Source organism: Staurois parvus, unplaced genomic scaffold, assembly GCF_062004578.1.
Source record: "Staurois parvus isolate SC_StPar_1 unplaced genomic scaffold, SC_StPar_1.0 ptg000654l, whole genome shotgun sequence".
Classification (NCBI taxonomy): Eukaryota; Metazoa; Chordata; class Amphibia; order Anura; family Ranidae; genus Staurois; species Staurois parvus.
The window spans coordinates 824622-845544 of record NW_028318450.1 but is presented as its reverse complement, the minus strand read 5'-3'; the positions used below and the strand labels follow the sequence as shown (position 1 = coordinate 845544).

Here is a 20923-nt window from a genome sequence, read left to right as displayed (position 1 = left end):
ATATGAAACATTGAGTAGGACTAAAGAGAAAGGGGGATTGGGTCTACCAGACGTCAAGAGATACTATAAAGCAGTGGTTTTAGCAAGAATATATGACTGGACATTTAACCATAAGGGAAAAAGTTGGGTAACAATTGAAAACGATCTTAGTGGCATTAGATTGAGTCAGATGATATGGGTTCCACCACAGTTCAGGGGAATTAAAGAAAGCACAAGTATCTACACTTTAAATGTTTTTAGGGTATGGGACAATTTACACAAAACTATGAAATGGGAATTTAATTCAATATTAATGCCTCTCACAAATACTGAGTACTTTCCCCCGGGAAAGAATAAGATATCAGGGAGATGGTTTAGGAAGGAGGATACCCAACTGAGAGATGTTTTGGTGGAGGGGGAACTGAGATCACTTAAAGAGTTAATAGAGAAGAAGGGAGACATTTTTATTAGAATAGATGAGTGGAAATATCATCAATTGAAAAGTTTTATTGGAAATCTACCGAAACCTTTGAGAATAAAACAGGAGTGGAATATGTTTGAAAGGTTGTTGGAGACACGAAGGGATGGGAAGCACGGTATTTCAAAAGTGTATAGAATACTCACAGAATTAGACACAAACACAAAGTTAATCTTTATGACAAAATGGGAAAGAGATATGGGAGTTGGGTTTGATGAAGATAGACAGAGAAAGATGTTTAGATTGATACACGATAATGTTAGTATGAGAGAGGTTGAGGTTAATTATAAGTGTGTGACACGATGGCACATTACACCGAGTGTAGAGCACAAGATGAATGGGGAAAATTCAAATATGTGCTGGAGAGGATGTGGAGAGATAGGCACGGTGTTTCACATATGGTGGGAATGTCCAAAAATCCAGGCTTTTTGGAAGATAATAGTCAAGTTGATTGAAGAAATAACTGAAATTGACATAGGGTTAGACCCAACGACGTGCCTCCTACACAATGTGGAGACGTCTGTAAATAAATATAAAGATTCAGGTATTTGGTACTTCTTGAATGCAGCGAAAGGGTTGATACCCAAGTTTTGGCGGAAAGCTGAGGTACCGAAGGAGGTAGACTGGATTAATAGAGTAAACCAGATAGGTAGAATGGAAAGATCATACCATATGCAGGAAGATAGGATGAGAGTTTATTTCAGGAGATGGGAAAAGTGGGAAAGAGCAGGATTGAAAGAGAAATATAGGACAATATGAACTAGGATGTTAACAAAAAATTAATAAGCCTCAAGAGATTAGAATGGGCTAGAGTCTGCAGAGGGGGAGGAGGGGGGAAGAGGGGCGGGAGGGGGGGGGTAGTGGGACGGGAAAGAAAAGAGTTTTTAGAAAGGGAAAGGTAGAAATGTAATAAATGTCTATTTGTATGAGAATTATTTCCCTTTTTGGGTTTTTGTATTAACATGAAAAATTTAATAAATATTTAAATTAAAAAAAAAAAAAAAAAAGGAGCAGAGCTGAAGTCAGAAACCAGTATCAGGAGAGCAATCAGAGTCAGGTGAGGAACAAGCCGGGTCAGCAACAAAGGAATCACACAGGAACAAGCAGGACACGGGGGAGCTGAAGACCAGTCAGCACTGAACATGAGCAGAGGCTCCTTAAATAGGCCGTCTGGTGCCAGTCTTCGCTGTGCGTGTGCACGTATGTGTGCGTGTGTGCGATCGCACATTCCTGTGTGCATGCGCACTTCCGATCGCGATTCTTCTTGCCAGAAATCCCTTACATTGTGGGTAGGGTAGTTTCTCTCAGATGGAGTAAGGCTTCAACTCACCTAAGCAACAGGTCTCAAACATCCATCACATTCTTGATACAACACACCACCCAGTCCATCTCTGCTGGCATCAACATGGAGCTCATAGGGCTGGCTGGGGTCAGCGTAGGCTAAGACTGGGGCATTAGTCAAGCTCCACTTGAATTGAAGGAATGCTTGTTCGCATTGATCAGACCACTCTCCCTCTATGGACTATCGAGACTTTCTCACTCTGTTAGTTTGCTGGACTCCCTCTGAGGCCTCTTGCTGCCTATCATCTTCCCCAGCCTGCAGCAGTCCAGTGAGAGGTCTGGCTATCTTGGTGAATCCTTCCACAAACCTTCTGTAGTAAGAGCAGAACTCCAGAAATGACCTCAGCTCTTGCACATTTTAGGGCTTGGGCCATGTGGTGACGGCTTCCAATTTCTTGGGGTCAGTTGCTACTCCCTCAGCTGAGACAACATGCCCGAGGTAGGTGACTGATGACTGATAAAACTGGCACTTCTCAAGAGACAGCTTCAACCCCTCTTCATAGAGTCGTCTTAGGACCTTCTCCAGACGCTCCTCATGTTCTTCCAGAGTATGTCCAAAGACAATTATGTCATCTAGATACACCAGTACTTCAATCAGATTCATGTCACCAACAGTCCTTTCCATCAAACGCTGGAAGGTAGCAGGGACTCTAGACAGACCTTGTGGCATCTGCTCAAACTCAAATAACCCCACAGGGCAGATGAAAGCAGTTTTATCTCGATCATCTGGATGCATGGGGATCTGATGATACCCACTTCTCAACACGCTGAACCATTTGGCCCCTGAAAGACATTGCAGGGCGTCTTCTATCCTTGGTTTAGTGTGCTGGTCTGGAATGGTTCTCTTATTGAGGTTGCGATAATCAATGCATATTCTCAATGACCCTTTCTTCTTTCTCACCACCACAATGGGAGAAGCATAGGGACTTCGGGACTCCTGAATAATTCCTGTCCTCTTTAACTCTGCAATATGTTCCCTGAGGTCATCTAAATCCGCTAATGGGATTCATCAAGACCTCTCTTGAAATGGCTTATCTTCTTGTAGATGAATATGATACTGTGCGCTCTTTGCACATCCCACATCAAACTCATTTGCAGAGAAAAGTTTTCTTCACTTTAAAAGTTGTGTTCTGGCCCATTCTCTCCATTCAGATGTCATAGGAGAGCCCTTTAGGATAGAATTGAACCTCTGATAATTCTTCATCAGCTTCCCCAACTGTATCATGTGGTGTGATGGGTGTGGCCGGGTTCACTTGCCCTATCATCATTCGGGCCTGCAGCTTCACTGGAGAATCAGTAACATTGCAAACACTGACAGGAACCTTTCCATGGGCTCTCCATTAGGCCTTCATTGAAATGACTTCTGGAATCAGTTCCAAACCTGAATCTGTTGTATGTGGGTTACCTTCAAGGACAACGTAAAGGCCAGGTTGGTCCCAATTTAATTTACCTGCAGCCCGCATACACGCTACTTCACCTGGTTACAAAACCTTTTCTTTCCTGTTCAACTTCCACAGTTTTCCCACTCCTTTGGTTGGAGCCTTCTGTTCCTGAATCAACCTCTGGTACACCGAGAACAATGCGGGATGTACACTTTCAGCTGCAGTCTCACTCTCTGAGACATGAGGAGTGAGTAACCATCAAACTAAGTCAGTGTTCATCCCCACAATCATGGAACTCTGAGTTTCTCCTGGAGGTCGGGGACATAAAATGGCCAATGTGACAGAAGTTACTGGCTCTCCTACGACAGATGAGCCAAATTCAAGCTTGACTGGGAGATATCCATTGTAGGGGAGCTTCTTAGTTACTATGCCCCAGATCTCTAGACTTTCTCATTTCCACAAAGGCAGGTGTCTCAGGTGTTTATCATAAAAATCACAGTAAAGTAAAGTCACATGGGTGCCAGAGTCTAAGAGGGCTTTTGTATATACACCCTCTACCTGAATAGGCACTATGGGAGAAGGGCCCAACAAATGGTCAGAGAACCTGCCTGGCTGCTTTGGTGTGGTTTGCTCGGCTGTTTGGACTTGAACCCCTCTTTTGTGTTGTGTGCGTTTCCGTTGCTGCCTACACTGATGGTTTTGAGTTTGGTGTGCACTGATCTCCTGTGATTTGGGACCGTCAGAGAATAGCTTGGGCAGCCTAACTGAGGCTTTAGGTGAGACCTGATACAAATATTTGGGCCTCACCTGCCCTTCGTTTAAAGTTTGGGAACTAGAGCTAACTGACTGAATTGGGCACCCGGTTGGATCCCTCACCAGGGCCCTCTGGAGTTTCCCGCCATCTTGTGATTTCCTTGTGGCTTGGGTGGACTGGAACAATCACGCTGATAGTGACCAACGCCTCCACAATTGTAACAGACCACTGAACGAGAGTGTTCTCTAGTAGGAACATTTTGTGTTCTCTCTGCCTGGGTGGGTTTCAATACCTTTTCCCCCTCGGATGTGGCAATCCTGGTGGACAGTAATGTCATCAACTCCATCATCTGTGACATTTGAGTCTTCAAAAGGTCTATTTCTGAACTGTCATTAGACACGTTGACCGTTCGGACCTCTGCAGTTAGTGTAGATCCTGATCCTTTCTTTTTCTCCTCCTAGATGGCCTCTTCTTCCAGCATCTTCTTGATAAGCTAAGGGTATCACAGAGAAGTAAAATACAATAAAGAATGTAGCGCTACACCCAAAAGATATATGCACACTTAAATATTAAAAAAATAAAGAAATAAAAAAATGTGAAATCACAAAATCTCATAAAAAATATATATATATATAAGTGTGACAGTGATATCAATTAATATTAATTAGTGCCCATAAATCATGAAATCCACACAATAAAATAAATAGCTCAAGACATGTGAAAAAACTTTTCATATATATATGTATACATAGCACTCATACACATATATATATAATTATAATCACACGTGCCTTTTGTGAAGTGAAATGACCATTAAAATGGTACAAACAACAGTGCTCTCAAAGTCCAATAAATGTTGCTGGTGACCGAAGAAAAAACAGTGCTTCCAATAACTACTGTTAGTGACCATAGGCAAACCTCGTGCAGATCTCTGAGTGCATATAAATCTGACAATCCGACCACCATCTGGATAAGCCTCTCACCTCATCCCTTCGACCCTTGCGGATCAAAGAGCAGCTGTGGATCCCCCTCACGGATCCTCCAAGATAACTATCACTCCAGAGGTTGCTCTCTCAGAAATAAGTATTCCCACTCTGGCTCTTCTCCAGGAAAGTATTGCAGCATTAATCAATTTTGATAGAGGTGGTCTGGAGGAACTTTCAGATCTGTTTTCCTCTGGAGTATCATTTTCATTGACTATATCTTCATTTTTTGTGTCCAAGTTCAGATGCAGGCACAGGCCCTTTAACTTCTTTTTCCACAACTTCCTTGGTTTCTAGACATGCCCTAAAAAGGGTGGGCTGCAGATCACTTATCCAGCTACCTCTGGAGGAGAGCCAAACTACTTATCTTTTTAGGGCATGTCTAGAAACCAAGGAAGTTGTGGAAAAAGAAGTTAAAGGGCCTGTGCCTGCATCTGAACTTGGACACAAAAAATGAAGATATAGTCAATGAAAATGATACTCCAGAGGAAAACAGATCTGAAAGTTCCTCCAGACCACCTCTATCAAAATTGATTAATGCTGCAATACTTTCCTGGAGAAGAGCCAGAGTGGGAATATTTATTCCTGAGAGAGCAACCTCTGGAGTGATAGTTATCTTGGAGGATCCGTGAGGGGGATCCACAGCTGCTCTTTGATCCGCAAGGGTCGAAGGGATGAGGTGAGAGGCTTATCCAGATGGTGGTCGGATTGTCAGATTTATATGCACTCAGAGATCTGCACGAGGTTTGCCTATGGTCACTAACAGTAGTTATTGGAAGCACTGTTTTTTCTTCGGTCACCAGCAACATTTATTGGACTTTGAGAGCACTGTTGTTTGTACCATTTTAATGGTCATTTCACTTCACAAAAGGCACGTGTGATTATAATTATATATATGTGTATGAGTGCTATGTATACATATATATATGAAAAGTTTTTTCACATGTTTTGAGCTATTTATTTTATTGTGTGGATTTCATGATTTATGGGCACTAATTAATATTAATTGATATCACTGTCACACATATATATATATATATATATTTTTTTTTTTTTTTTTTTTTTTATGAGATTTTGTGATTTCACATTTTTTTTATTTCTTTATTTTTTATTTTTTTAATATTTAAGTGTGCATATATCTTTTGGGTGTAGCGCTACATTCTTTATTGTATTTTATTTATCACAATCACTGGTATATGATTTAATGTTAGCAGCTTCCCCTGGGATTTATATATATTTTCATTTAGTTTAAACACTTGGGAGCGCAGGAGGTTCACACCACTACTATCACAGAGAAGTACCTCCTTGTAAAGTCTTCAACTGAATCCAGTTAGTATCCAAACTCAGTGCACCTCTCAGGATCTGTTTAAGTCTGACTTGGTCTACATCTGTAGGCTCTATTCCTTTCTTCAGTGCAATCTGATACGGCATTTTATTTACTGTAATTGTTGAATATACTCAGACAACTGTTCATTTTCCCCCTGAAATGAATGTTCAAACAGGTAGAATAAATCTGTAGCTTTCTCTGTGCATCTAAATCATCTTGTAACATGCAAAGATAATCATAAGCTGTACAGGACTCTTGACTGAATTTCAGATTTCTAATGGCTTCTGCTGCAATACCTTTCAGACTCTCAGTAATTCACTGCTTCTTGTGAGCCTCTGGAACATCCCATTCTTCTAGTGCTTGCATAGCCTGTTTCATCCAGATTTCATACTCCTCTTCCAGAGGTGGTACAGGGACCTTCCCGGAATAGAATCGCAGCTTGTGATATCCATAATTGATGGACGCAGCTGAGTTTTGGGTTAAAGTCTCCACCAGCTTTCCCATATCAGTGAAAAATGTAGCAGGAGGGAACCCTGTATTTGGAATGGAAGTAGTATCTGACATTCCTGATCCTGACACTTTTGAGCTAGTAATCTCAGGGTGTTCATCCAGCGTACTTGTCTGTATAAGCTGGGCTTCAAGGTCCCCTGGAAACTGTATGTTAAATCCCTGTAAACAGGTTGGAATCCCTCTCTTCCATTCTAACAGAGCATAAGTACTGGAGGCTGCCTGATCAACCTTCAGGTCCACTATGAATGTCTTCTGATCAGGTACTAAAGTTGACACTACTTTCTGGACTTGTTCCTCTGTCCAGGTGGCACCAGAGAAGCACATAATTACACAGAGCCCCAACCTGCCATTTTTCTCTTCACACCACTTGGCTGCGGTAGCAGAATCCATCATGGCGGCTTGGCCAGTAGAAATGGTTATCACTCTGTAACAAGGACCAGAAGGTATCCCGGACGAGCCCCAACGTGTAGTACTCACCCCCAAAGGAGCCGCTGGAATTAACGGTCACTTCTGTCCTTACTTCAGTGATGAACCATATATATATATTGGATCCACAGCACACCAGTATACATGCTGGGAAGTTTTATAACACATTTAATAAGACAGGTAAAACTCTGCAAATAGACTGCAAATGAACTTGGAAAATAGCAGTTTAATGCACTGAATACACAAACCTTCTAGAATTGGCAAATTAACATCAATAAACACAATATTCATGTATATACATATATACCGGTATAGCTATAGATCAGTAATAACCCCCTGCAACTACAGCAGCAATATGTCGCCAGCTAAACTGACATCTCTTTAGGCTCAGTCCCAAATTCACTTGTATACTGTGGGATTGTAACACTGTGTGAGTCTATGTGTTGCACAGGCCTGTGTTAGTGAATCGGTGGAATGCTCTTAAGGACTGACATGTCACAGGTTAGCAGTTGCTCACCACATCCAAGAAGAACAATCTCCAGGGGTTAACTCCTTGAAGGGATGATGAATGGGGCTCTGTCTCTCTGGCTAATTTGTTTCTGTTGTCGGGTGCCTCACCTGGGATGGTCACACGCCTCCTCTGCGATTTCCAACACTCTGACCTCTCTCTCTGTGGTTGGAGATGTCATTGCTGTCAGTAACTGCCGTGGCGGGTGACCAGTACCAATGATCACAGTTGCTGCTGACTTCAGCTGCTGTAGATAACCGTTGTCCTTAGCAACCTCTGCTGTTCTGGAAACAGTGTCAGTGTACTTCAACGGTAGGGGCTGCAGACTATCTCCCACATGTCCTCCGCAAAGGCAAACATGGCTCCTCCCCCTCCTCCTTGCAAACATCTTGGTCTTGTAGTCCTGTGCAGTATAAAGTTACATTGTCTGCCTCTGTGATGAGACTGCAACTCCCACAAACACTCCAGTACTGCTGAGAGCTGAGCCAATCAAACCCTTTCTGACAACATGCGGTCCTAAAAGGGAAACAGTTCTTTAAAAGGGAAACCGCAATGGCAACGCTGTATGGTAAACAAAGGACATACATTTAATTTGGGTGGAGCGTTGCATGACCGCGCAATTGTCATTTAAAGTAACGCAGCGCTGCAAAAAAAAAAGAGGACGAGGGGTTAATGAGGTAACTGGTGAAATCCTTCCTGTGCTTTAACAGTTTTCATATCCCAAGGTCTGTCCAGGAAGTAATGAAGACTTTTATACAACCAGCTGGACACTGAGGTAAGGGCTGTGTAGGATAAATAGAAAGCTTTTTTTTTATTTCTGCAGAAGAAGTACATTGATAGTATAATGGAAAATAGGGGAGCTGGAATTTAGAAAAAAAAAACGGTTCACTGAGATTTGGGATCCGACTTGTGAGACCCCCAAGTCGCATGACATGTGAAATCCCATGTTAGTCAATGAGAGCTGTCTTACTACTGAAGTCGCTCCGACTTTATAAAAGGTTCCTGTACTACTTCAAGGTGACTGCTCTCCAACTTGTGCCCATAGACTTTAATGGAAGTCGCCTCCAAGTCAGATCCAAATCTCTATTGATGTGATATGGATCCAATATTACAGGAAGATTACCCAGCATTCCCTGAAAGTCGCTTCAGAGTTGCTTCAAAGTCATCCTGTACATCCTGTACACTCAGTACATCCCATACATCCTGTACACCTCTTACATCCCATACACTCCATACATCCTGTATTATTATTATTATTATTATTATTATACAGTATTTATAAAGCGCCAATAGTTCGCTCAGCGCTGTACATTACAAAGGGGGACAGAACATGTGACAGAACAATACCAATACAATGCAAAACATGAGGGGATTGAGGGCCCTGCTCTTTCGAGCTTACAATCTAGAAGGGAGGGGATGGTGGCACAGGAGGAGTTAGCTGTGGGGGATGGAGTGGTAGAAAGAGTGGAGGAGGTCGGCAAGTTAGCAGGGGGTGGAGTAGGCTTCCCTGAAGAGATGGGTTTTCAGGGTGCGCCTAAAGGAGAGGAGAGTAGGTGATAATCTGATGGGTTGGGGCAGGGAGTTCCAGAGGATGGGTGACACCCTGGAGAAGTCCTGGAGGCGGGCATGGGAGGAGGAGACCAGGGAACTAGAGAGAAGGAGGTCTTGTGAGGAGCGGAGTGTGCGTGCTGGGCGGTACTTGGATATTAGGTCAGTGATGTAGTTTGGGGCAGTATGGTGGACAGCTTTGTACGTTAGCGTTAGGATTTTGAATTTGATCCGTTGCTCAATCGGAAGCCAGTGGAGGGATTGGCAGAGGGGGGTGGCGGATACAGAGCGGTTGGAAAAGTGAATGAGTCTGGCAGCCGTATTCAGGATGGACTGAAGCGGGGATAGCCAGCGGCGAGGCAGGCCAGTGAGGAGGGAGTTGCAGTAGTCGAGTCGTGATATGATGAGGGAGTGGATGAGCTGTTTAGTGGTTTCTGGGGTTAGGAACGTGCGGATTTTGGCGATGTTGCGGAGGTGGAGTCTGCACGAGTTTGTTAAAGATTGGACTTGGGGTTGAAAGGATAGGTTGGAGTCCAGAATGACACCAAGTACTCGGGCCAGCAGGGCGGGTTTGATGGTAGCGTTGTTGGATGTGACAGAGAAGTCAATGGGGGGTGGTGTCCGGGCTGGGGGGAAGACAAGAAACTCGGTTTTGGAGAGGTTCAATTTAAGGAAGTGGAGTGACATCCAGTCTGATATGTCGCTCAGTAGGTGTGTGATTCGGGCTGAGACCAAGGGGTTGAGGTGGGGGGTTGAGAGATAGATTTGTGTGTCGTCGGCATAGAGGTGGTAGTTGAAGCCGTGAGAGTGTATGAGTTGGGCAAGGGAGGAGGTATAGATGGAGAAGAGAAGGGGCCCAAGGACAGAGCCTTGAGGGACCCCAACAGAGAGGGGGAGTGAGGGGGAGGTGGTAGCATTATAGGTAACGCTGAAGGAGCGTTGTGACAGGTAGGATGAGAGCCAGGAGAGAGCAGAATCTCTGAGGCCGAGGGAGTGTAGTTTTTTGAGGAGGAGGGGGTGGTCGACTGTGTCAAAGGCCGCAGAGAGGTCAAGGAGTAGGAGCACTGAATAGTGGCCATTAGCTTTGGCGGTTAGCAGGTCGTTGGAGAGTTTGAGTAAGGCAGTTTCGGTGGAGTGTAGGGGACGGAAGCCGGACTGTAGGGGATCGAGAAGGTTGTTGTCGTTGAGGTGAGAGCATAGGCGGGTGTAGACTAAGCGCTCAAGAAGTTTAGATGTAAATGGGAGCAGGGAGATGGGTCTGAGGTTGTTCGGGTCATTAGGGTCCAGGGAGGGCTTTTTAAGTATGGGGGTGATGTGTGCATGTTTCAGAGGGGAGGGGAAAGTGCCGGAGGAGAGGGAGAGATTGAAGATGTGGGTGAGGGAGCGTAGGATGGAGGGGGAAGGAGGTCGTAGGAGTTGTGAGGGGATAGGGTCGAGGGGGCAGGTGGTGAGGCGGGCATCAGAGAGGATCTTGGAGACTTCCTCGATGGTAGTAAGGTCAAAGGTGCGGAGTGTTGGGGGAGCTTCAGTATGAGGAATGTAGGGTGGGGTGGAAGAGGAGGTCAGAGCAGTGGTGGGGCCGTGGGAGAGGGGTGATGAGGGGGTAGCTGAGTGAGGGTGAAGGGGGTTGGAGAGAGTTTGAGCAGCGACGAAGTCCCTGCGAGTTATGTCGAGGGGAAGGGGGGATAAGGGGGTAGCTGTGTGAGAGGGGACGGGTTGAGAGGGCGAGTGAGTTGTGGCAATGTCCTTGCGAATTGTGTCAATCTTGTTTTTGAAGTGATTGGCAATCTCAAGGGCAGTGAGTGAGGTGCCGGGTGGAGGTGGGGGTGGAGAGAGTAGAGTGTTGAAGGCGGAGAAGAGTCGGCGAGGATTGGAGGAGAGGGCCTTGATGAGGGTCAAGAAGTAGGCCTGTTTGGCAGCATGGAGGGAGGAGGTGTAGCTGTGGAAGGCAGATTTGTAGCGGGTGAAGGCTTGTTGGGATTTGATTTTGCGCCATAGTCGCTCCAGGGCACGACTGTGTCATTTGAGGGTTTTGGTGTGATCAGTCTGCCAAGGCTGGAGCGGTCGGGGTCTGATGTTGCGTGTGGTTAAAGGCGCTAGTGAGTCAAGGGCTGTTGAGAGCGTGTTGTTGTAGGCGGTCATAGCCAAGTCGGGGCAGGACAGGGGGAGGATGCTGTCATAGAGATGATCAGCTGCAGAGTGGAGGCAGGCAGGGTTAAGGTTGCGGAGGTTACGGCTGGTAGTAGTGTGACATTTGGAGGGGTAGGCGTTGGAGGACGAGGAGATAGAGAAGGTAATCGGGTTGTGGTCAGAGAGAGGGAAGGGGGTGTTAGTGAGGTTGTGGGGAGTGCAGCGGTTGGAGAAGACAAGATCAAGGATATTACCGTCGGAGTGGGTGGTGGATTGTATGCACTGTGCAAGTGCAAAGGAGGAGGTTAAGTGGAGGAGACGGGCTGTGTCTGGGTTTTCGAGGTTGACAGGGATGTTGAAATCCCCAAGGATGATGGTGGGTAGCTCAGAGGAGAGGAAGAAGGGTAGCCAGGAGGAGAAGTCATCCAGGAAGCGGGGTATGGATCCAGGAGGCCGGTATATCACAGCAATCTTCAGGGGGGTTGGGGAGAATAGTCGGACGCAGTGGGCCTCGAAGGAGGAGAAGGATAGGGAGGGGGGTTTGGGAGGACTCTGAAGGTGCTCTGCGGTGACAGGAGCAGACCAACCCCACCACCTTTACGACCGTTAGGCCTGGGTGAGTGGGTCCAGGTGAGACCTCCATAGGAGAGTGCAGCAGGGGAGGTAGAGTCAGTGGGCTGGATCCAGGTTTCCGTGATCGCTAGGAGGTTGAGGGAGCGGGAAACAGAGGTCGTGGATGGCGGTAAGCTTGTTGCACACTGATCGGGCGTTCAGGATTGCACATGAAAACGGGGGGGGAGATTTTAGGGAGCAGGGGGACAGACACTAAGTTGCGGTGGGACGTGGAGGTGGGAGGGTGTTGTGCGGGTGAGGGAGGTGGTGGAGGGCCAGGATTCGGGGAGATGTCCCCCGCGGTTATGAGGAGGAGAAGGGTGAGAAAGGTGGCATGGGAGTGCAGGAGCGTGAAAAACTACAAGTGGAGGTGTTGGGGTCAGTGGGAGAGTGGAGTAATAGGAGGAGGTGGTGGGTGCCATAGAGGGGCGAAGGAAGCAGTGAGGAGACAATATACAATTGTTTGGGAGGAGCAGAGGGATATAGTGAATGGATTTTGGGAACGGAGGAGAGGAAAATGAGGAGGAGTGGAAGAGGCATTTTGGGGAGGTGAAGAAAGCAATATTAGGGAGATGATAGCAATGAGGGGGAGATGTACAAGTTTTGGGGTGGAGCAGAGGGGTAAAGAAATGAGATTTGGGAATAGAGGATAGTAATGTGATAAGGAGAAGAGGGGTGTATTATATAAAGGTACACGGAGTGGGTCTCAGGCATGTAAGAGATGTTTCCCGGGGTGATTGCTTGCAGTCTGTCCAGCGTGCAGTAGAGCTTCTTGCTGTTGATGTGTCTTCCTGCTGCTTAAGTTCTCCTGCTTTAGTTCAACTGCAGCGTTTAACTGCTTTGCACGCGTTCTAAGCCGCACTCAATCTGAAGCAGCACCCCCATCAGACTGTGCCCCCCATCAGAGATCTCCCCCATGAGCTGATCTAAATTTATAGGGAGATGCTCAAATGAGCATTCAACTCCGCCCCAATTAGAAGCTGATAAGGATCACATGAATAGGGGGGGATGTTTCTCGGGAAACAGACAACAATCATAAAACGGGTGCAGCTAAAGGTGAGCACTGGTCAACATATACAACATATACACAAATATAAATACACCATTTGTTCTGAATATAGCAGGAGTCAGTGCGTTTTTGAGTTGAGAGTGGAGGTAGGAGAAAGGTGCATTTACCGCTTACATCCCGTACACTCCATACATCCCATACATCCTGTACAGCTCGTACACTCTGTACATCCCATACATTCTGTACACCCCATACACCCCATACACCCCGGATATCCTGTACAGCCTGTACACCCCGTACATCCCTACACCCTGTACATCCCGTACACCCTCTACATCCCGTACATCCTGTACACCCCGTACATCCTGTACATCCCCCTACAACCCATACATCCTGTACACGCCATACATCCCGTATATCCCATACACTCTGTACACCCCATACAGCCTGGACATCCCGTACACCCCGTACATCTCGTACAGCCTGTTCACTGCATACATCTTGTACACCATGTACATCCCCTACATCCCATGCACTCCATATATCCCTTACACCCCATACACCCCATATATCCCGTACATTCTGTACACAGCGTTCACTCTATACACCCCGTATACCCCATACATCCCGTACACACTGTGCACCCCGTACATCTCCTACACCCCATACATCCTGTACACCCCCTACATCCTGTACATCGTGTACACCCTGTACATCCCCTACAACCCATATATCCTGTACATTCTGTACACTCCATACATCCCTTATATCCCGTACATTTTGTACACCCCATACAGCCTGGACATCGCATACACCCCGTACACCCTGTACATCCCATACATCCCCTAAACCCCATACATCCCGTACACCCTGTACATCCCCTACATTCTGTACATTCCCTACACCCCGTACATCTGGTACATCCCGTACATCCCCTACATTTCATACATCCCGTACACCCCATATATCCTATACATTCTGTACACCCCGTACACCCTGGACATCTCGTACATCCCATACATCCTGTACAGACAAGCAGATATTCTGACAGATCTGCAAGAGACCTACATGACATCAGCCATCTACTCATCACTGGTGAAATGCTTTCCAGGCTCCTGCAGACAATTTTCTTTACCTGCAAATGTGCATTTTGTATTTTTGTTCAAAAAGGTGAACTTATCCTTTAATCTGCAGTTCTAAGTATACAGGTGAACATAGCAAGCCCAGAAAAAAAAAAGATCTCAATTATGTGTTACACTAATGTTTACCAATAAAACTGACACCCCAAATAACCATCCTCTCTACACCTCTTATTCCATTCACAACAGGTGCAAAAACATTGAAGGACCAGATGTATAATATGCCCAGGGAATGCATCCGGATGTATTTTGGAAAGCGGAAATGCTTTGTGTTTCCATTACCGACTGCTGATGAAAAACAGCTTCAGAAACTGGATGAAGTAGATGACGGAACGCTCAATATCAATTTTGTGGATCAGACCAAGAAGTTCTGTGATTACATTTTCCTGAACGCTGAGGTTAAGGGTTTGAAGGAGGTGCTGACGATAACTGGATCACGTAAGTAGAGATGGGCACAACGAAAAAATGTGTTTTGTTTCAAATTCATTCATTAAATTAACAATTTTGTCTCATCATATTCGTTATGTTCGAATGATTTGTTTTCAGAATTCATTTCATATATTCAGATTTGTTTGTATGTTCGGATTAGTTTCGTATGTTCGAATTCGGCTAGTCCAACCCACAAAGAGAAATGAAATGAGCTGATTGGACAATATCTGAAAGAACAAATGGAATTAAATTAATTTTGGATTAATTCATTGTGTTCATTCAGTATAAAGAGAAATGGAACGAGCTGATCAGATGATATCTGAAAAAACGAATGTAACAAAATGAATTCTGGATTCATTCGCTATGTTATGATTCAGAGATTCTGATGGATCCACCTCCATCCAACCCAAACACAATAAGTGGGAATAATGTTATTTCAGTTTGATATCTTCCTATATTTATTGCAATATGTTTCCATTTCATATGTAGTGCAATATTTTACAATAAAGAGAAATGTTAAGGCAACATAAAAAGGAAATGGAACTGAAAGAACAAATGGAACAAAATTCATGTCATATTTGTTATGTTACATAAAATAAATATCAAGATATTGGATGAAGCATCATTTCCGGGTGGAGCTCGGTGATGCACTTCCGGTGACGTACTTCCGGTTTTTGGCAAACACGATTTCCTATTACACCCATAGGATATGGGGAAACTGCTTGTACACTTCTAAGAGCATGTGAGTTTTCTATCTGCTTTTTTCTTTATAATAAAACTACATATTGCGCTATGGAGATCTCTCTTTGTGCTTAAATCTTCCATGGTCCATGGACATATGGCTGAGGCATCGTATATATTGAGATTTTGAATCGTGGGGCAAGTTATATCCTGATGTCGGTTTTTGGAACATCATTTAAATAAATGATTTGTGACCTCTAGGGGTCGAATGTTGGAGGTGAGGAGGCACTCTGGATATTTAGGATTGATTCACTGGAGTGACACTTTGGTCTGAGCACTATTTGAATGAAAAAGCACTTCTATATATATATTTTCTTCACAGAAGAGTGATAGCATGTTTTTTGCACATGATTATATTATATGTATATTGATTGTTATTTAAACACTTGGCACTTTTTATGAGTATTCACTGTGATTTAAAATTTTTTTTTTATATTTATTAAGACACTATTTATGTACCCAAGCACCTGGTCACTTTCTATATTTTTTTGTGTGTGCACATGTATAACCAGTTTTAGCCATTTGGGGGCAGACTGGTCTTATATGAATTTTTATATAATTTTAGCACATATATTATTTAAGTACTAGTCACTTTTACATTTGTGTATAAAATTTTGATTTTTTTTTAGCATTATTATAGCAGAGCGCTTCATCCAATATCTTGATATTTATTTTATGTGTCCCATGGTATAGGGTGTAGATGATAGCAGCTAGCTATATTTAAGGAGTCTGTGGAGCGCAGGTGGATATTTTTATTTAGTATATTTGTTATGTTGTTACGCCATTTCAGATGCTTCAAACATTAACAAAAGTCCCACACTATCGCATCATTTCATCCAAAAGAATGAATTCATTGTATCGTATACATCCGAATCTCCGCATTAGTATGATCGCTCCTATCATGGAGCTGGTCTTTCCCCCCTCATCCTACAGGTTTGCTGCCCGCTACCCCCCACCCCTCAGCAGCCCCTCACTCTTCTGTCCCATCCATGCTGGGACTTCTAGTCCTCATTATCCCTAATACAGTCATCCCCCAGCGGCCCTTCACCCTCCTGTCATCGGCAATCTGGCCCCCTTCCAAGGGAGCATCCTGCTTCATCCTGCTCCAGAAAGTCGCCCCCCCTGCTGTGGGAATCCACATGCAGGCTCCCTCCTGTCACCCCCTCCCTGTCCCCTTGTGCAGGTCTTCCCGCGCTCCGTGCCCGACAGGGACAAAGACCGTGTTCCCTGTGCGGGTCCGGAGACGTGGGGGGCGGGACCCGTTGCCATGGTAACCCAATGCTAAGTCTCGGGTTACCACGGAAACATGCTCGGCTCTGTACTTAAGGGCCCCGGTCCTGTGTGATCTCCTGCCTGCTGTTATTGAGTGAGGTCTGAGTTCCGTGCCAGCCTCCTCATTGCTCCAATCCCTCTCCTCTCACTGGCTCCCCTGCCTGCCAGTCTGCTGTTGGATCCCTCACTTCTGTGTGGGGTTAACTATCTGCTGCCTGGATCTCCTCACTGTGGATGAACCCTCTGCTGCCCATGAGCCTGCTGCCTGGATCTCTCCCCTGTGCAGACTTAACCCTTTGTTGCCTGTGATCCTGGAGGACGTAACCCTTTGTTGCCTGTGATCCTGGAGGACGTAACCCTTTGTTGCCTGTGATCCTGGAGGATGTAACCCTTTGTTGCCCGTGATCCTGGAGGACCTAACCCTTTGTTGCCCGTGATCCTGGCAGATTTAACCCTTTGCTGCCTGGAGCTGCCTGTGTGAATTGACCCTGTATTCTGACTCAGATTGTTGTGATAGCGATTTATCCCTTGTGAGACCTCTCTGCCTAGCCTGTATAAGCAGATATAATCACTGTGGACAATCCTTATCAGATAGCTGAACTCACCAATACTGTGTTCATCCAGAAGTTGCTTTATTCTGTACATGTGAAACAGGATACAGCAGAATGAATGGTTTCCAGTATTATGCGGTCAAAAGATGATACTTTCCATAGCGTACTATGCAGAATACATGTGTCCCTGTTACATGTGGTCTGTGAGCTGCCTCCATGACACAGGAAGTACTGAACTCAAGAAGAAGGGAGGAGCTTCATATACAAAGGAACTGTGTCATAGATCTCAGGGAGGCAATATAAAACAAATGCATTACCAAATAAGACCACTGGATGGCAGCATAACTAACTATAGAAATGTCCATAGGAAATGGTACAAAAAATAAACTATATGAATTCTCATGTACATTAACATAAATATTAACTGTGTAACAGCATACTCCCCGTCTGGCATTGTAAATGTCACTATTTAAACTATAACGGTAGTTATACAATTGCAAATAAACAACAGTGCAATTTGCTTGATGTCTTGAAGACCTGAAAGACATAAAAAAGAGAACATGCATATAGTGCAACAATTATAATGTAAGGCTTCAAGTTGTATCAATTAAAGTTCAAGACACTTCCTTCTTGAAGTCACAGGTTGGATCCAGCAGCATACGCAAGCAAGTTCATTCTCCAAAGGGCAAGAGCAGAACAAGTTCCGTGATAGGTCTGCTGAAAGTCTTTACAGTCCCTTGTCTTGCAACTTTCACCTCCACCTTGCGTACCTTGCCGTCATCACTAGGAATGCTCTTTACAATGAGTCGCATAGGCCACTCGATTCTTTCAGCTTGCTGGTCCTTCAGCAGAACGAGATCTCCAACTTTAATGTTAGGGTTCAGGCGTTGCCATTTTCTGCGTCCTTGCAGAGTAGAAATATACTCCATTCTCCAACGATTCCAGAAGCGGTTGGAGAGGTGTTGTACTCGCTTCCACTGGTCATAGCACAGATTTCCTGCTTTAAGTTTCCAGGTGGAACAGGAACAGACCCAAGTTTCTGGGTAAGTAGAGTAGCTGGGGTAAGGATAGTTGGGGTCTCTGGATCTGTAGAAACTGGAACAAGTGGTCTTGAATTGATTATGGCAGATGCTTCTGAGAAGATGTGAAGCTCTTTTCCCTGACTTGTAGCAAGGGAAGCTGAGGTGTAACAGCGTGGTATACTGATTCCATCTAAGGCATGTAGAGATTGTTTCCAGGACTCCCACTTTGGAAGCTTGTCTGTAGGCAGCGGAGCATCCCAATCTTTAATAGACTCTGAGAACTGTCTAAGTAAGGCTTTACCTTGTATGGTGATGGGAGCCACAAATCCCAATGAATCGTATAAGCTGTTCACCACTGACAGAACACCACGCTTGGTAAATGGTTTGTCTGCAGAGCCAACTTGAAAGCCGAAGGTATCTTTTAATAAGTCCCACCGTAGGCCCAGACTTCTCTGTACAGGTGGCATGTCCATTCCAAGATTTAAATCTTTAAACCCAGTGGCATGATCGCCATGTTGAAAGGCTTTCATAACAGCGACACTATTCGAGGCAATCTTGTGTAGTCTGAGGTTAGCCTCGGAAAGCATACCTTGTGTCCTTTGGAGCAGGTCTATGGCTTCTTCGTCTGTAGGTAAAGACTTAAGTCCATCGTCAACATAAAAGTCTCAACGAAGTGTCGAGCATCCGCACCATACTCCTTTTCTCCATCAAGGGCAGTCCTTCGTAAACCATATGTTGCAACAGTGGGTGAGGGACTATTTCCAAAAACATGTACCTTCATGCGGTATTCAATGATCTCATTGTCCATGTTGTTGTTACGGTGCCACAGAAACCTTAGGAGGTTCCTATGGTCTTCACGTACAATGAAGCAATGAAACATTTGCTCAATATCAGCAGTTATGGCAACTGGTTCTCTTCTAAATCTCATAAGTATACCTACAAGGTTGTTGGTTAGATTTGGGCCAGTGAGAAGAACATCGTTCAGGGATATGCCTTGATGCTTGGCACTGGAGTCAAATACTACCCTGATTTGTTTTGGCTTACGTGGATGATACACTCCAAAGAAAGGCAGGTACCAGCACTCATCGTGTCTTTGAAGTGGTGGCGCTGGTTCGGCGTGATCATTGTCAAAGATCCTTTTCATAAAAGCGATGAAATGTTCCTTCATTTCAGGCCTGTTCTTTAGTGTTCGTTGAAGTGAGTTGAATCTGGATAGAGCCTGTTCACGATTGGTTGGGAGTGTGGCCCTTGCAGCACGAAGAGGTAATGGTGCGATCCAGCTGTTAGACTCATCCTGGAAGAATTCTTCATCCATTATCTTGATGAACTCTCTATCTGCGACTGACAAGGCTATTTTGTTGTCATCACTTGTAGTACAAAACACTGTGGTACCTAGGTTGTCATCACAAAGAACAGGAGTAACATCAGGTACTTGGATGATGTCAAGAGGCTTCTCCTTTACTTCATAATGGTGAGGGCACTGTTTGAAGTGGGATGCACGTCCATTTCCCAACATGTAAGTTTTGAAGGAGTGGATCTCAGATGACGTTCTGTCCAGGCATACATCGCCCACTATTACCCAGCCTAGGTCAAGTCTTTGTGCATAAGGGGCATCGTTAGGTCCATTGCATTGGTCGTGTACTTTATGCACTCTGAGAATGTCTCTTCCTAGCAGGACCAAGATTTCAGCACTCTTGTCCATCGCAGGAATCTCATCAGCAAGGTGCCTTAAGTGAGGATGATGATATGCTGCTTCTGGAGTAGGAATTTCTTCTCTTTCGTCTGGTATCTGATTACATTCAAGTAATGTTGGGAGGGGTATGCCTTCTCCATCCTTGATATGAGAGACCATGAATCCATCCACCCTTCTGCCAAAGGTCTCTACACAACCAGAACAAGTTCTGAGAGTATACGGTGTGGCGTGACCTTCTAAGCCAAAGATCTCAAAGAATTTAGGCTTAACCAGGGATCTGTTGCTCTGTTCATCTATTATGGCATACATCCTAGCAGCTTCCTCAGGATGATCCTTTGGGTATATCTTGACTAGGCATATCTTGGCACAGCATTTGTGATCCAGTCCCTCTCCACAGACTTCTGTGCATGAAGAAGAAACATTACTTTTGGCTAGAGCATAACTTTGTTGCTCCCCGCCATAATTTGAGACAGGAGTTGAGGTAGGTAGCTGCTGCGGGTTGTCTGGAAGTGGAGTAGGATGCATGGCTGTAACATGTCCGTCGCTACCGCATTCTGTGCACTTGATGACAACTTTACAGTTTTTAGCAAAGTGGTTATAAGAAGCACAGCACTTGTAGCATATTCCAAGTTTTTGGAGAATTTCCCTGCGCTCTTGTAAAGTCCTTGCCCTAAGCCCACGACATTTCTTAAGAGGGTGAGGCTTCTTGTGAATAGAACACTGACGATTAGGGTCTTTATCTCTGGCATCCACAATGCCTTGGTCAGTAGGTGAGGTTGTGGAGGGTGAGATGTCTGTCCTTTTAACAGATATTGCTCTAGTACAGTCTCTACATTTAGCTGCTGCGTTATCATACCTTGATGACGATGAGGATGAAGCAGGCAAGTTTGGTTCACTGAAGCTGAAGCTGGGATCGTTTTTCATCCAGGCTTGATCACTAATGAACCTGCAAAAGTATGAGAATGGAGGAAAGGATACGTTATAGTCTCTTTTGTACCTTGAGCCCTGTTGTGCCCATTTCTCTTGCAGGCCGTATGGCAGTTTAGACACCACTGGGTTGACATAGACGTGGGTCTGTCTTTGCCAACT

The 20923-nt window shown here is 44.9% G+C and overlaps 1 protein-coding gene across 1 annotated transcript in view; it reads left to right on the top strand.

Moving 5' to 3' along the window:
* LOC149448860 (guanylate-binding protein 6-like) overlaps positions 1-20923 on the top strand; it is a 203344-nt gene that overhangs the window by 36302 nt on the left and 146119 nt on the right. Inside the window, exon 5 of the mRNA XM_089694173.1 lies at positions 14316-14564. Coding sequence (XP_089550299.1) covers positions 14316-14564 — 249 coding nt within the window. The remainder of the gene's footprint in view (positions 1-14315; positions 14565-20923) is intronic.